General features: G+C 39.4%; 2 protein-coding genes across 4 annotated transcripts in view; one reads left to right on the forward strand and one right to left on the reverse strand.

Moving 5' to 3' along the window:
* pls3 (plastin 3 (T isoform)) overlaps positions 1–842 on the reverse strand; it is a 13,358-nt gene extending 12,516 nt beyond the window's left edge. The window contains exon 1 of the mRNA XM_088441335.1: positions 528–842. Within this exon, the coding sequence (XP_088297461.1) occupies positions 528–734 (207 nt within the window). The 5' untranslated portion in view covers positions 735–842. The remainder of the gene's footprint in view (positions 1–527) is intronic.
* Positions 1–14,632, forward strand: part of LOC148408815 (chromatin remodeler ATRX-like) — a 27,100-nt gene that overhangs the window by 3,422 nt on the left and 9,046 nt on the right. Inside the window, exons 1-13 of one of the 3 annotated variants that reach the window (XM_088441331.1) lie at positions 2,842–2,978; positions 3,471–3,568; positions 3,647–3,702; positions 4,600–4,628; positions 4,729–4,850; positions 5,003–5,119; positions 5,248–5,357; positions 5,506–5,573; positions 5,664–7,393; positions 7,965–8,025; positions 13,615–13,760; positions 13,871–14,068; positions 14,150–14,255. In XM_088441331.1, the coding sequence (XP_088297457.1) occupies positions 2,971–2,978; positions 3,471–3,568; positions 3,647–3,702; positions 4,600–4,628; positions 4,729–4,850; positions 5,003–5,119; positions 5,248–5,357; positions 5,506–5,573; positions 5,664–7,393; positions 7,965–8,025; positions 13,615–13,760; positions 13,871–14,068; positions 14,150–14,255 (2,849 nt within the window). In that variant the 5' untranslated portion in view covers positions 2,842–2,970. Of the gene's footprint in view, positions 1–2,841; positions 2,979–3,470; positions 3,569–3,646; positions 3,703–4,599; positions 4,629–4,728; positions 4,851–5,002; positions 5,120–5,247; positions 5,358–5,505; positions 5,574–5,663; positions 7,394–7,964; positions 8,026–13,614; positions 13,761–13,870; positions 14,069–14,149; positions 14,256–14,632 lie in introns of those variants that run through there. The other 2 variants (XM_088441332.1, XM_088441334.1) reach the window with 2 other exon arrangements.

Below are 14,632 nucleotides of genomic sequence, written 5' to 3' on the forward strand. Positions count from 1 at the left end.
ATTGTTACGATCTGATAGAAATGTGTACATGAGGGAGCGGCGGATATTCAGTGAATCATTTACTGGGATAGAGCCAGCATTATGGAAAATTTGTCCCCCCCCCCCAAAAAAAAAATTGACATAACAAGGCAGCTACAATCGGTTTACACACAAATACACACGCGCGTTCGTTTAATGATTTAAATGTGGCGCAGCTATTGTGGTTAGGTGATAACTTAAACGGGTTTTAAACTGGGATGCTATGTGTATTTCATAATTTACTACTGGCGATAAATTGTCACTTTTAAACACAGAAATCCAGAGCAACTTTAAGGCAGGGTGAATATGCAGATGTATTTTTTTTTAAATAAACATTCAAAGCTAGGCTGCTAGCGGACAAGATTCAAGTTAACAGACGGCGAACTCTCGTAGTTCACTCGCGCTCCACGCAGAGACGTGACGAGCAAAATAGACATAAAAGACGTGCATTCAACCGAACGCAAGTCGGAGCGATCGAAAAAAAAATTCGACAAGACATTGCTACTCACACTCGGTTCGCCTGAAATCCCGGACGGCGTCCTGCTCGCAGTGCGGTCTTTTCCACGTCGAGTAGTGCAAAATAGTCCGGAGTCGGAATTCTCGTCCCGCCCTGCTGTGGCGTCACCGCCCGCCGGACCGCTGTTGAATGGAGGATGCTGTGGCGGCGATGGACTTTTTTCCAAGTCGCTCTTTTTCTTTGCACTAAAGGCCAACATACTTCAAATCCTTGGCAGACTTTCGAATAGAACGAAATATACACCCTGATTGCTAAGCTAACGATGCTAACCGTCCCGAATCAAATCCCTGTTACGTTTGAGTCGCGTGGAAGTGAAGTTCCGCTCTTAAAACACCAACGTCAAACGTTAGACCAACTGTGTCTTTGAAGGGCTCTTTGAAGCTTTAGTGCACGTAAATTGTCTTTATTTTGACCGCTTTCAAGTGTGTGACGTCACTGCGCTTTGGAACCTCTTTCAAGTTCTGACGTCACTCACCCAACTCCAGAAATTGACCTTGTGTTTGCTTTGCAATACTAGACTGCCTTCATTGTTATTGTGATATACCTCGACATAGGGATCGCTTTATTGTGCACAATAAATAAAATAGAATTAAAAAAACAAAGTTTAACGGAGTGTAATGGTTAGTTTCAGCGTGTTCTTGCTTTGTTGTTATTCAGAGCGTTAATAGATCTGGAGAAACAAAATGTCTCTCAAAAGTTGGAAATTGTGCTTCCATGTCATAAACATTTAATTTTTATTGCAATGAAATGAGTTTACATGTGTTAAAGCAATATTGAATTGCAGCCAAATCATAATAAAGCAATATCAAAGAATGAAGGAAACGACGCATTGTACAAATGAAATGTTTGAACATATAAAGACAAATTTCTTTCAGATAAACCAAGTCAGGGAAAAATGTCATCAATACAAATCATAATTCAGTACAATTCATGTTCAAGAGTAGGAACTAAAACACCTATGTAGTCTTAATATATTACAAATCCAACGTGTCCTGAAGATGTGCAAATGAGTTCTTTATATTGTATATAGTCTAAATGAAAAGATATATCTGCCCTTAAAAGATGTAAACTAATGGTTAGATACAATAGATTAATAAATTAATCTCATTTATTGTACCTAAAAATCAAAGAATGAAAGTGTGATATTTGTCAGGTTCATAACTGATGTTTTTAAGCGCTTTTGTATCGTCTATAGATACAGTTCATGAAAGAAAGAAAACTTAGCCTTGTTTTAAGTATGCTTTATTTTATGTACATTTTGGACTTTTGTGTTTTTTTTTTTGTCAAGCGTTGCTTTCTGACTTTCCTTGATGCAAAACCACCCATGTATGATATGTGCTCCCACTTTAACATTAATATGTTTCAAATTAATCTTTATTCGTCTGTCTTTGACAGCCCTAACAATTAAATGTACTTAAATGCCCTTTCATTTTATTTTATTTTTTAAATACTTTCAGTGGCAATTTGTCTGCTAGTTTGCGGTGAGCTTTTCAAATGGCTGCTTGATTTAACATGAGTCAAGACGCTTCAGAGAAAGCTTCCACTAGAGGGCGCAAAATCCCTTTAAAAACGGTAATCATTACGCACTGTATACAATTTGCTTTGTGTTTTTATTTATCTATGTTTATGAGGCATGTGTTGTTATACTTTATATTTTGTCTTAACTTGGTACTTTTTTTTCCAAACAACATTCATGTGGGGCGTGGATGACCCCAGGGAAAAGATTAAAGATTCAACAGTTTTATTGTCATATGCATAGTAACACTACATAATGAACTTCTTATTCTGTTCACTTCCTTGGGTAGACTAACATTCCACACAATAGAGCAAATAATAAAGTAGGTATAAAAACAGTAATATAGCAATTAGGGCAGTGATTATGAAGCACTAATATAAGAATAGACTCACATTATGAATTTATTATGGATTTGATGGAGTGGAAACTAAATACTGTACATATGAGGACGATAGTGCAAAATATTACGTGGCATTGTTTTGTTAGCAGCACTCCTGCAATATGCAGTGTGCAGGAGTCGGAAAGTGAATCTGCGTAAAAGGCTTTGTTATTGCCATGTGAAGTGTAATTGCAAAAAAAAATTAGGATTGGCAATTTTTTTTCAGGCACTCTGATGTACTTGTTTTTTTTTAGTGTTTTAAACTAACCTGCAAAAACGCTGTAAAAAGTAGTTAACAGTTGAGGACTGGAAAATATGGTTGAGAAGCAGTCGTCTATTTGCTGAATTGTACTTTTTCTCCCGGCCAATAGGGGGCAACAATTTGGTTAAACCTTTAGCAGGGGTTCTCGTCAGACTTAAAACGAGAGAAAAAAAACAACAGACCCTCGTTTATATGATGCGGCGCTCAAAATGATGTTTTAATTATTTAGGTATCCTTGTTAGAGACCAAAGCAAACAAATTATCCAAATGTTGCAGCGATGTTGAGGTAAATAAGCGAAATCACGACGTCGCACGGTCCATAGCAAGAATGGCGAATAGCAAGATGCTACAACATGCTAAGTTACTTGCGTAGCTAGCAGCCAGTCTGAAGATATAAACGCTAAAGTTTCCGAATAATACAAATGTAGGTTTAGTTGGTGACACGTTGAAAATACGTGCGAGAAAAAAATATTTCTTTTAGACCTCGTCTTTATTGCTCTACCAATCACATTTTCGCATTTTGACTTAATTTGATTACTCTTGGTCAAAATCAGAACCGGCCGTCCGTAGCATAACTGGCTTGTTTTTTTGTGTATGTGTGTTTTGCTAAACGATTGTTGAAATACGATAAAGAATATACATAGATCTGACAGTGTACGATTTACTTACACTAAAGCCCCACCTTGGCTGTATTAGCTTTGTTATTAACTACCATGTATTTGCAATTTTTTTTTTAGCATTAAAACATGAATAACACATCTTTCTTTTTTTGCTGCAGCACCACGACAAGCAAATTGAATGTATTGGTCAACAAACTTCACGAATATCTTGCCCATTCTACAAATGAAGACAGCAATGGCTCAGCCGAGCCTGATGGTAAAATCGTGACCCATTCAACCTTTACCATTGTTTGACATTGTTCTGGATATTCTTCTAAATATATTGCATTTGCAGACGTAACGAACGGGAATGGTTCAGTGGGAAATTCCGCAGCCCCCTCTATGATGGAGGTAATGGAGCATCTTGTATTTAATCAATTTGCATCAAATTTCCTGAGGAAAACAAAATACTATTTTTTAAAGGGTGGAAGTGTTCCCAGTTGTCCTAGTAAAAAGTTCGCAGCACGTTTTTGGGGGGGTCTTTTGTCCACTGCTTCACCCCCTTGCCCATAGATTGCAGTTTAGCTTTGGTTATCATGATGATTGGCAGCAGAGCTAAACCGTCTCAAACAGCCCAAAGTCTGATGGGAATCACAAACTGTTGATGTATTCCTGTTTTGTAGAGCTCAGTAAATGTAGTGTATGCAACAGATGCCTCACTAACCACAAATGTGGCTAAACGGTCCACATATCGCTAAATCAAGTTTGTGTAAATGACAAATATATACCGAGAGGTCAGAAAATATATATTAATGTCTATTTTTTGTTTCTTAGCAGCCAAAAGGTTAAAAAATATAGTGTGTGACACCAAGTGATTAGTAAATATTGTGCATTTTAACTAGTTGTTGCTTGGTGCCTTTAAAGTCATTTCACAAATGATTTATGTGAATCAACACAGCAACAAAAATTATGGATTACTTTACAGTCTCCGTTTCAGAACAAGGCAACTTTCAAAAGGTTTGCAAGTCTTCATTTTCACATTTGATGGGTGGACAGGCACCCCAGAGACCCAACATAGTGTATACAAGCAATTTAAATGTCTGTTTTATGTAATATGTCCTTAAGCAAATTTAGCACTTAACATATTCATCAACAATCTGAGTGAATGTGTAGATTAATAGGTTAGATTGATAGTGAAATAAATGAACATTGTTAATCATTAATCACTGTTCTTTGTCAATATTGGTTGGGTGCCAGTCAATATGTAAAATTCAAGCATCTTAAAAGTGTAACTTTGCTTTTTCGCAGGCACTTGTGGACACAAAATTTTCCAGAAGGTGAGTTCAAAATAACTACATATAAAATGGCCAGAACATGAACAATTGAAGAGAAACTGTCTTTTGATGTGAAATACTCAGCTCCTTAACATCATTTCAGAAAACCGTCTGTTGTTACGAAGCATTCTGGATTGGACGAATCTGCAGACTCAAACGACAGCGACAATGCGGATTTCCCCTTCAGCGCAAATGGTCACCAGGATACCATTTGCCTCCCTAAAGGTAAATCTTTTTTGACACTAATCGCTACAGTTTTTCAAGTTTTTTTTCCTTCCTGTTAACTTCAAAAATGTTGAAGCAATTCAGCTTTGATAGTTCTGTTATTTCTATCATAATGTTACAATGTCATGATACAATTGCTTCAATTTGTCCAGGCACAGTTTTGGTCAGACCTGAACCTGTAGGTAATGTCAGAGATGACTTCAGGGGTCCTGAATTTCGCAGCCGGAAAAGTAACGTTTTACGGAAAGAATTTTCAAGAAGACGTGGAGGTCAGTCAAATCCTGACAAAATTGCAACAATTATCGCTATTTCAACAACACATGCTGTTTCTTCCCCTGACAAGATGTTAGACAACATTTCATTTTTGTAGCTAACAACGTTGTTGTTGTTTTTTTAGGGGGTGACCATTTGGAAATTGTTAGTTGCACTGCTTGTGGCCGCCAAGTTAACCACTTCCAGAGAGATTCTCTTATTCGTCACCCAGTTCTCAAAGTACTTATTTGTAAGGTGAGGCAGTAATATATTGAATATATTTTGAACGTGTTAACAAATTTGATTGATTTATGGATATTCAAGTTATTTACTCTTTTGGAACTCGGGCAATGGTTATTTTCTTCCAATATTTGTAACGTTTCACTCTGTTTTGTCTTAACAGTCATGCTACAAATATTACTCAAGTGATGACATTAGCAAGGATGGAGATGGAATGGATGAGCAGTGCCGGTAAGATGCAAAAGAAAAAATAAATGCTCATTATTTTTATTTGTTTAAAGTTGACCTTTTGTCATTTTCCCTTTTTTCCACTATATGCAGCTGGTGTGCAGAAGGAGGCAACCTAATTTGCTGTGATTTCTGCAGTAATGCCTTTTGTAAGAAGTGCATTCTGAGAAATTTGGGGCGAAAGGAGCTCTCCGGTATCTTGGAGAGCAATTGGTACTGCTACGTGTGTAACCCCGAGCCCCTTTTTGGCCTTGTGATGGCCTGCGACAGTGTGCTGGAGAACATGGAGCATCTGTGGCAGCAGCAACGCAAACGGAACAGAGCCGAGCCGGGGAAATCTGAACTGTATGGCATGCTGCCTCTACCTCAAATCCTTCCCTTCACTGAAGGGGATCACAATGGAATGGATAGTAGTATTGTGTTCAACTACAATACTTTAAATGTCTCCAAGGATATGACCGCAAAGGTCAAACATTTAGTCGACTCCGCAAACAACGTCAACACGAGTTTTATTCATTTCATTCACACTGCCACAAAGACTAAACAAGGTGTTCGAAGCCTCTACTTGAAGTCATATTTGACGGTGGTGAAATCCCTGCGAATGTCTCTTGCGGCACTCGAAGAAAGCCTTAAAGAAGAATTCAGTGACTTGGATGTCTCCAGCTGCTGGGAGGAGTTACTTAGCAATAATTTTGTGGCCCAACCTGCCACAGAAGCAGGAGCAAAAAGCTCCACCGATGGAAGCTTGGGTAACGTGCCAAAGTTATCAGATGAATATGCGGAAAAGGAGGCCCTCATAGATATAGTGAGCTCAAGCGAGGGTGTGGTGTCCCCTTTACACCATGCTGGACAGAATCCGCAGAAGACTGATCCAGAGTCTTCTCAAAGTGGTGTCACCATGAGCAAAAAGCTAGTGGTCAAACTTACACCAGTACCTGTGGCAGAGGAACCCCGCTCAGATGCAAAACTTCCTTCGCAAGCTACAGAAGAAACAATGTTAAACAGAAAAGATGCACTAGCAAATGAGGAGATGGCGGTTGCTGACAGCAAAATGTGCGTCGACCACCCAAGCACATCAGTCCACCTAGAAGAAGAGCAAGGCAATCGGCGGTCTCCCCGTGTGAAGACAACACCGTTGCGCCGTCCCAGCGATGTGAAGGGTAAACCGTCTCTCTCCACCGCAGACAGCGAGAGCGATTCGGAACCTGAGGTGCGAGCGAGCTCGGCAGCCGCACAAACTACCGAAGAACAAAGTCTAAGCCAGAACAGAGACGATTCTGACTCAGATGAAATGCCGGCGGTGCTTCTTGAGCGAGTAGCTATGACTCAAATCTCAGACGAAGACCAGAGTGACGATGAAGACGACGACGGCGGTCAAGCGTCTGCCAAAGTGGCCAAGAAGCGTCTCTTCTGGCTTACAAAGAACACCCCGATATCGCCGGAGAGGATTCGCCGCAAACGAAAGCTGCTGGACCGCTCGCCCGATTCTGACTCCATTGCTAAGGCTCGACGGGAAAGGGTGACGGACTCCTCCAGTGACGATCAAGATCTGGAGAATCAAATTCAACATTTGAAGACCTTTAGGTCTATCGGGAAGTCGCATCTCGTCAAGAGCGAAACGGATGGGTGTGGTCTACAGCAGGGGATGGCCGAGACCAGAAAACGCAAGACCCACGCTTGCAAGGAATTAATTGAGCCCACGTCGTCATCAAGCGAGGACGACCATGACCAGGATTCTGGGAGTGATCCCGACGACCCAAAGATGAAAGCAATAACAGAAGATGTGGCATCATTGGGACCAGCAGATTTCCATCAGTCATCTGGTAAGTTCGATAATATAAACCCGTGGTCTCAACTGTTTTGTTAGATGTACCCCCTGTAAAAAATCTTTCAGCCAAGTAACCCCCTATCCAGTGCAAAGTGTTTGCTTTTTTTAACTTTTGACATACATTTGTAGTAGTGTCTATAGGTTTTATTTTATTCAGCAACTCCAGAAGACAGATCATGCTACATCATATTTATTATTTCTGTGGATAATTACATCAGACGAGCATTCACTTCAACATGATTATAACAAAAAAGACATGCAACATTTTGCAAAGGAATCACTATTAAGCAAAAACTTTTTTCAATGTTCCAATAAATTAGAAAGGAAAATTGTACTGTTCCTGTCACCTTATTAAAAAAAGAATTAAATTACAATTGCTGATATTGCACCATCTTTCCACTTTGTCACTAACTCTCAACGGGATCGCAAGTGTGCTGGAACATGCCCACGCCGACTTTGGCTGGAAACACCCTGGACTGGTTGCTAATCAATTGCAGGACACAGACGAACAAAGTTGTTCACGCTCCCTTTCGTTATTGTAATTGTTTCGTTGTTTTTATTTGCAGGCGATGAGGATCGAGTTGGGCCCACCTGGGCAGCAGGGGATGACGAGGACCCTGAAAATAGGTATGGTTCTAAAAGCCTGGAAGTAGAGTGTGTAAAACAGCCAAAGTTTGGGAGAAAGACTGCAAGTTCGAGAAGCAAACCCTCTGCTAAATCCACCACCTCCAATGCCATCAAGAGTCACTTGCGGTCTTTTCACGCACGGCCAAAACGTAGCTGCAGTCGAGCGCCGACAATCAAATACACATTCTAATAGAAAAAGGCGTAGGGCTGGTTTTTTTTTACATTATGTTTTCTTCAAATGTATATCATTATCACATAACTTGATTGCTCCAGGCAAAGAAGCAAGAAGCTTGTCGTTCTATGTTCTAAAAGAGGAAATGTTTATTGCCTTATAGTTTAACCTGTTCATGTATGACAGACAGGTTTATTATGCTGTGAAAGTATTTTAATCTAGTAACAAAGTCAAGCCTGCTAGCCTGGGTTGCTACACAATCCACAAAGATGTGTGTGCAGCACTTTGAACTGATGCAAATGTGATATAAAGTAAAACTCCTCTACAACGAAACCTGCATGTGCAAAATCACCCCCCCAGTGTGAAAAAAATCATGCATTGACATTTTTCCCTCTTTCTTATTCCTCATACAAGCAAAAAGGCAAAATACAAAATGTTTTTTTCTGCATTTGCGTTGCACTGAAATTCGCCATAAAACAAGCCTGCAGCAAAAGTCTAGCTTGGTTTATACTTGACGCACCAGCACGCATTTTGGAGCACCTTATACTCGGAGCGGTTTCCCCCCGCAGTTCAGACGATATGCCCCCATACTATAGGTAGCAGTAAATGGACTCTATAGCATACAAACAACACTACTCTATAAAAGGTAGGGAATCCTAGTTGATTCAAACGGATTTTTAAACGGACTCTTCATCTCTCCCCAACGTGGCGCTCGCCAGGAGTTGGTTACGGTATTTAGATCACGGTATTCCTTTTCTAACGAATCATAAAGTGGTGTTTGTACCAGCGAACTTCCATAAGCAATAGTTCGTCCGCCATGTTTTCCGTTTGTAAAGAAATTCTGGAAGATGCGCGTTGCGGAAAATCGGTTCCGCGTGGACTCGACGCAGTTGCCGAAATAACGTCAATGGACGCGTGGAGCGTTTGCAAACGCGTCAAGCTTAAACCAAGCGTAACGCCAGAAGATAGGATAAATGTAATAAAGATGAAAGTTGAGTGAAGCAAGGAATTGATATAAGTATGAAAACAAATACTTATTGTAGATTTGGCAATTTCTTTTTTCAAATTTTTCAATCTTGGATGGTTTTGTTTGTCACTTCAGTCAGGGTGTAGATTGCACAACACATTTTTTTATGTTTACATCCGAGACATAGATTTGCTATAGTGAAATGTTCCCCGTTGTGAAAAATTTCTGGCAGCAAATATGATTTTGTTGCAGAGGAGTTGTACTGTACTTTTAAAGGTGAAGTATGAAGTTTAAATCTTGTCTTTCTGTCATTTTCCTCATTGCGTTAAAAAAGGGATACGGATTTGTGTGTTTAAAATATATACATATACAGTGTGTATATATATATATATATATATATATATATATATATATATATATATATATATATATATAAATTTTGCTTGCATTTTGCTAGCATGCTTGTAGACAAAATATTGGCAAGAATAAAACAAGTACTTCACGGTGATTGTTCTTTTTTACCACACCTTGAAGGAACCAAACATAGTTTTTAGTGTTTAATTTTAGCTTAATAAATATAACATTTTAAGTTATACATTGGATAAAGATGCCTGTGAATGTTTTCATTCGTCCAGGTCATTTCATTCTCTGAGCATTGAATCGATCAAAACTGGACTGTTATGTTTGTCTCGGCAAATGTTTCACACTTTTATGCAAAAAAGGGAAAAAAAAGAACAATTTTGGAGCAGTGTTGAGGGAAATGAGCTGGCAGAGCACAAACAACAATGAACCAAACAGCCTTGAACAGCTCCCTGTTACTTTTTGATAAGCTGCCACAAAACCTCTTGAAAAAAAGTATGACTTTCAGCCTTAGGCTTGAGCTGCTCGGATTACAGTCATCAACAACAACCCGAAGACTCCAGTTGCAAACGATTCAGTGCCCTGAGAATTTATTCATAAAAATACAAAGTTCATATGTCTAAAGGTCCACTTAAGGGTGTTGTTATTTCCCCTCCTGACTTTCCTTTAAAGCGGTTAACTGTTTCATTTTGACAGGCCCATTTTAAATAAGGCCTGATATCTAAATCCAATTTTAACCAAGATGCCTTTCCATTGGTTTGTGTTGAAGACCGTTGTTGAAACGACATCATATATTGGCCAAAAATCGCTTCGATTTTTGTGGTGAACATAATAGTGTCATATCAATAACTGGAAGAAAAATAATGATTTATTCAAGCCTTTGTAGACACAAATTACATCTGGTTGTAAAAGATGTCGTTTGTGGTGCATGCCCATTGACCTTTTTTTTTGTAGGTACAGTGGGGCTTGGGGGGTGCTTTAGTTCTTTCAAAATCCTGTATAGATCTGCTAATACCCCTCTGGCATTGTATTTTCCATTTTAAAATATGTTTTATTCATTAACTTGCACGTCTGGTTCAGCGTTCTGCCTTTAGCCTATTGTCACTTTTAATGACATTTTTGATGAATATTTGTTGGCCAAAATCAGTTCAAATCATTCTCTGTACATGCTTTTACTGGGAACAAAAAGAGATAAAAAAAGCATGTTAAGCGATGAAAAGTGGTTATTTTGTCAGTATCCCCCAATCCCCAGGTGAGGAAAAATCCTAGCACCACCTGTTTTTTTTTTTTTTGTTAATAGTGAAAAGTTTAACATTCAAGGCGTCAACGTGCCTCTTTGCCACCACAATGAACAATAAATTTTATTGTGATTGAATACTTTAAAAAGTGGTATTTAGTCTCTTTTTTAAGGGCCTCGCCTTTTTTCACAAAAAGGTCATATACTCAGTTGGCCTTTGACTTCTTTCTTCTCGGTCACCGTGGATGGGTTGGCTTTCAAAACTATTTGCGCTCTTGGCGTTGAGGTTGAGAAATGACCTGTGCCATTTTCAAGGAGCATGGATTCAAAGTTCAAAAGACTTTGAGAGCAATGTTCTTGCCTTACTGTACTTATTTTATCCCGGGGTCAACATTTACTATTACAACAGCCATCTTTAACATCAGTTTACATTTTTTAATAAGATTATTAACACAATGTAGCCAAGTTTAAGTAAGGAACATCAACAGTTTTTGCACAGGCCCCAAAGCGTTCTACTTGAAAGTGTGACACATATCTCGGTTTTGTTTTCACTTATGCAGCTCTGCATAAGCAAGAACCGTGTGGTCGCATCCATGCACATGCAACCCTCATTCTTTTGAGGTTTCGAGATATCCATCCGTATCAGTTTACGCAGCGCTGAACAAAGTGTTCAAGGCCAAGCTCTGAGGAGCACTGTTGGCTCGCGCGGTTGAAATTTAGAAGGGCTTATTCCTCGTGGGCCTCCTGCAGGGGAAGAAAAAGACGACAAAGCACCTGGGGGGGAAAAAAAAAGTCTCATGATGTACTAGTGAGCTGCTGTATGGCACATTGTATCCAGATCTCATATAATGCCTCCATTCATCCTTTTTTTTCCCCAACTTATATTAGAATTTTTGTGTGTTTTACCCCACTTTCTTTGCACAGATAAACATTTCTGCTGACCATTTTCTAAAGCGTAATTGCACAGCTTTTTTCAGCGGAGGACCTTGACTGCCTTTCACGGTGCAGAGAAAGCAGTCAAAGTTCTCTGCAAGTTGAGACAATTTGTGTTCAGACTAAATGTCGCAGGTCAGTACTCCCAAGTAGTAATAACAATGTTATACATCTGAGATTTGAGAGTGGGCTGTGAAACAACAATTATAAGCACCCAAATTCCGATGATGTGCTTCTTTTAATGACACCCATGTTTGTTTCTCGTGTCTTTCTCTCCAGGTCGGATTTTCTGACAGCACAGCAGTGAATGCAGTGCTGTTAGGAAGGAATGTCTTAAATGTGGGATTTCGTAGCCCTCCACTCATTTCTTTGTAGTTTGTGACGTGACGTTTTTGTTTTTGCTTTTTGTTTTTTGTTTTTTGATTGGCTAGTAAAATGGTCAGCAAGAATGTGAAGATCACATTGTTTGTGCTTACTAAGACCATAACTTGTCAAGTACTTCTCTGGTGCTCTTTTTGGAAGCTACCCACTAAGCACTCCCGATCTTGATGCCGTCTGCACTGTAACATTTCCCGATCTTAACGCATCGAAATCAATGGCGGCGAAGATGGCGTCTCGCTTCCCTCTAGTGACTCATGTCGATGACCTAGATTAGGGGCTTGTCAGATACATTTGGCACGGGATGGACAATTGAGCTCAAGTCTGGAAGAATTCCCACGCACTGTGCTTCGTTCTGGGTTGACGTGTCGTAATACGGCGCTGGACTGATTGGTCATAACAATGCATTGCACTTATGCATCTTTTAGTTTTTGCACCTTTTTCAGTTGGGGATCATAAGCAGGATGCTTTAGCAACTTTTGTTCCATGTATAGCGTAGCGATACAATGTTACAGGATTTAACATGTACAGTCTTTATTTATATGTGGTAGATGTAAATGTTTTATAATATACCTACCGCGAGTCTTTTTGGATCCACAAAGTATTTTTTCCTTGAATTTCGTTTTGAGCCATTCTTAGTGTGCGAAATGTGCAAAAAGTAGAATCTTTTTGGTTTAAAATCAATCCCCTCTAACCTCAACCATGTCCTTCCAGGTGAAGTGATTATTTTTGAATAACTCAGTCAATCGCCAATATTAATTTTTTACTCCCTTTTTTTTTGAAGAGCCCACACATTCAATCACAGGTACTTATTTGCATTATTCTCCAAGTGTTTCTAAAGAAGGGTCTGAAATGACATGCACTCATTGATTATTACATTATTACTTTAGATATTTACTCTAGACGTACTTTAGATAATAATATTCACAACTCCAGAAAATGTAAAAATAGATCTTTGGGATTTAATGTGTTACTATACAAACAGAAATGTATAGCTTTAATTGGGGGGGGCTCTATATTTTCTTCCTTTTTTTACTTCCTGTAGATGTTATTGCCTTGTTTCTTAATATTTTTGTCAATATAGTGTTTTAAAAAGTTAGAAATTCAAGATTGAATGATGTAATAAAAAAAAAAATGCCGCTTCCACAGGGCGCGTCAACTTAGAATATGTCTGTGTTTTCGTGGCTCATGTTGCCTACACCTTGCTTGCTCTAATAAATGTTTGCTCTTTAAAATGTCTGATCAGTCTTTTTCTACTGCTTTACATGGCAAACTTTCACACTGTCAGTATGTTCACCTTTGCGATCTCGTTTCGAGGTAGTCGATTTGGCTTTCACGAACTTACCTGAGCTACTTGATAGAAACTTGCCTTTGTCTGGAGGTCCCCTTACGACTAATCGCTCATACTGACTTGAAGTGAGATGTTCTGTCCTGCAGTGTATATCTCGCCAAGTAATATAAATTTGTTTTCAGCTGAAGCTGATATTCCTTCTCATGAAATGAATTTGAGGTACCTTTTCCTTCTCTTCTACTTTTTAAAAGAATCGCTAAGGAAATTCTTTTGGCCCAAATCAATTTCAACGTCTCATCGCTCGATGAGTTATCGTCAGATGAGGAAACACAGGATGATGAGTCTTCTTCTGAGGCTGAAAGGGAATTTAAACAAGCCAGTGAACAAGAGGAAAATGGTGAGTGTGCCCTGTAATATAGTTTTGTGCTTTTCTTCCAAATAAGCACAAGTCAGTTTTTTTTTTTTAAGTGGTCTACTGGGAGGTCAGGCCTCCCGTCGGTCACGTAGTCGTTCAAATGTCTGCCGCAGGGGAAAACTTGCCCTCGTCTGACAGTGGTACCGAAGTCTCCAACTTGAGGCAGCATCACTTGCTGCGCTGCAAACTCACCTTGGATGAGGGCACAGGAAGTGACATGGCAGCATCTGGGAATGAAGCAGCAAAGACGGACAAGAAGAGGAGAAGGGTCTCCCCCAAGGAGCTGAGCAGTAAGGACAACTCTCACATGGACCGCCGCCTTTTGTGTGTCATCTTGGAATTTTCTTAACGTGACGCTGCTGTATGTCCAGCTCATGATGATGAAAGCGGAGATACTGGCAGTAGGTCATCAGAGCTAGAAGAATTTGGAATAAGCGAGGAGCTGAGTGAGTCAGAGGAGGAAGAGAAGCTCGAAAGGTACAAACGGAAATGGGGGAAGGGGGGGAGACCTCTTTTTTTAACAGGACTGAAGGAATTTATTGAACATTCGGCGCCATGCATAATTGTAACTTTTTTTTCTCCTGCCCCCGTCCGATTCGGATTATTTTAGACTGATATCGATTTTTGTTAGAAATGAATACAGGGATTAATTGGTCGATTATTTTTTAAAACTATAATGAGTAAAACGACCATTGTTTATTCATGATACCTTTCAGTTGGGGTCAGTCGTATGCATATTTTCACTAGCGGTAGATCCGTCTGCTAGCTATTTCCCGTAAATAGTGGTCAACATTAAATATTCCCAGAATGCATTGTGTGGCGTAATTTATGACGCTATAAGGACATTCTGGTCA

This window comes from Hippichthys cyanospilos, chromosome 18 (genome assembly GCF_059441005.1).
Source record: "Hippichthys cyanospilos isolate Australia breed blue-spotted pipefish chromosome 18, RoL_Hcya_1.0, whole genome shotgun sequence".
Classification (NCBI taxonomy): Eukaryota; Metazoa; Chordata; class Actinopteri; order Syngnathiformes; family Syngnathidae; genus Hippichthys; species Hippichthys cyanospilos.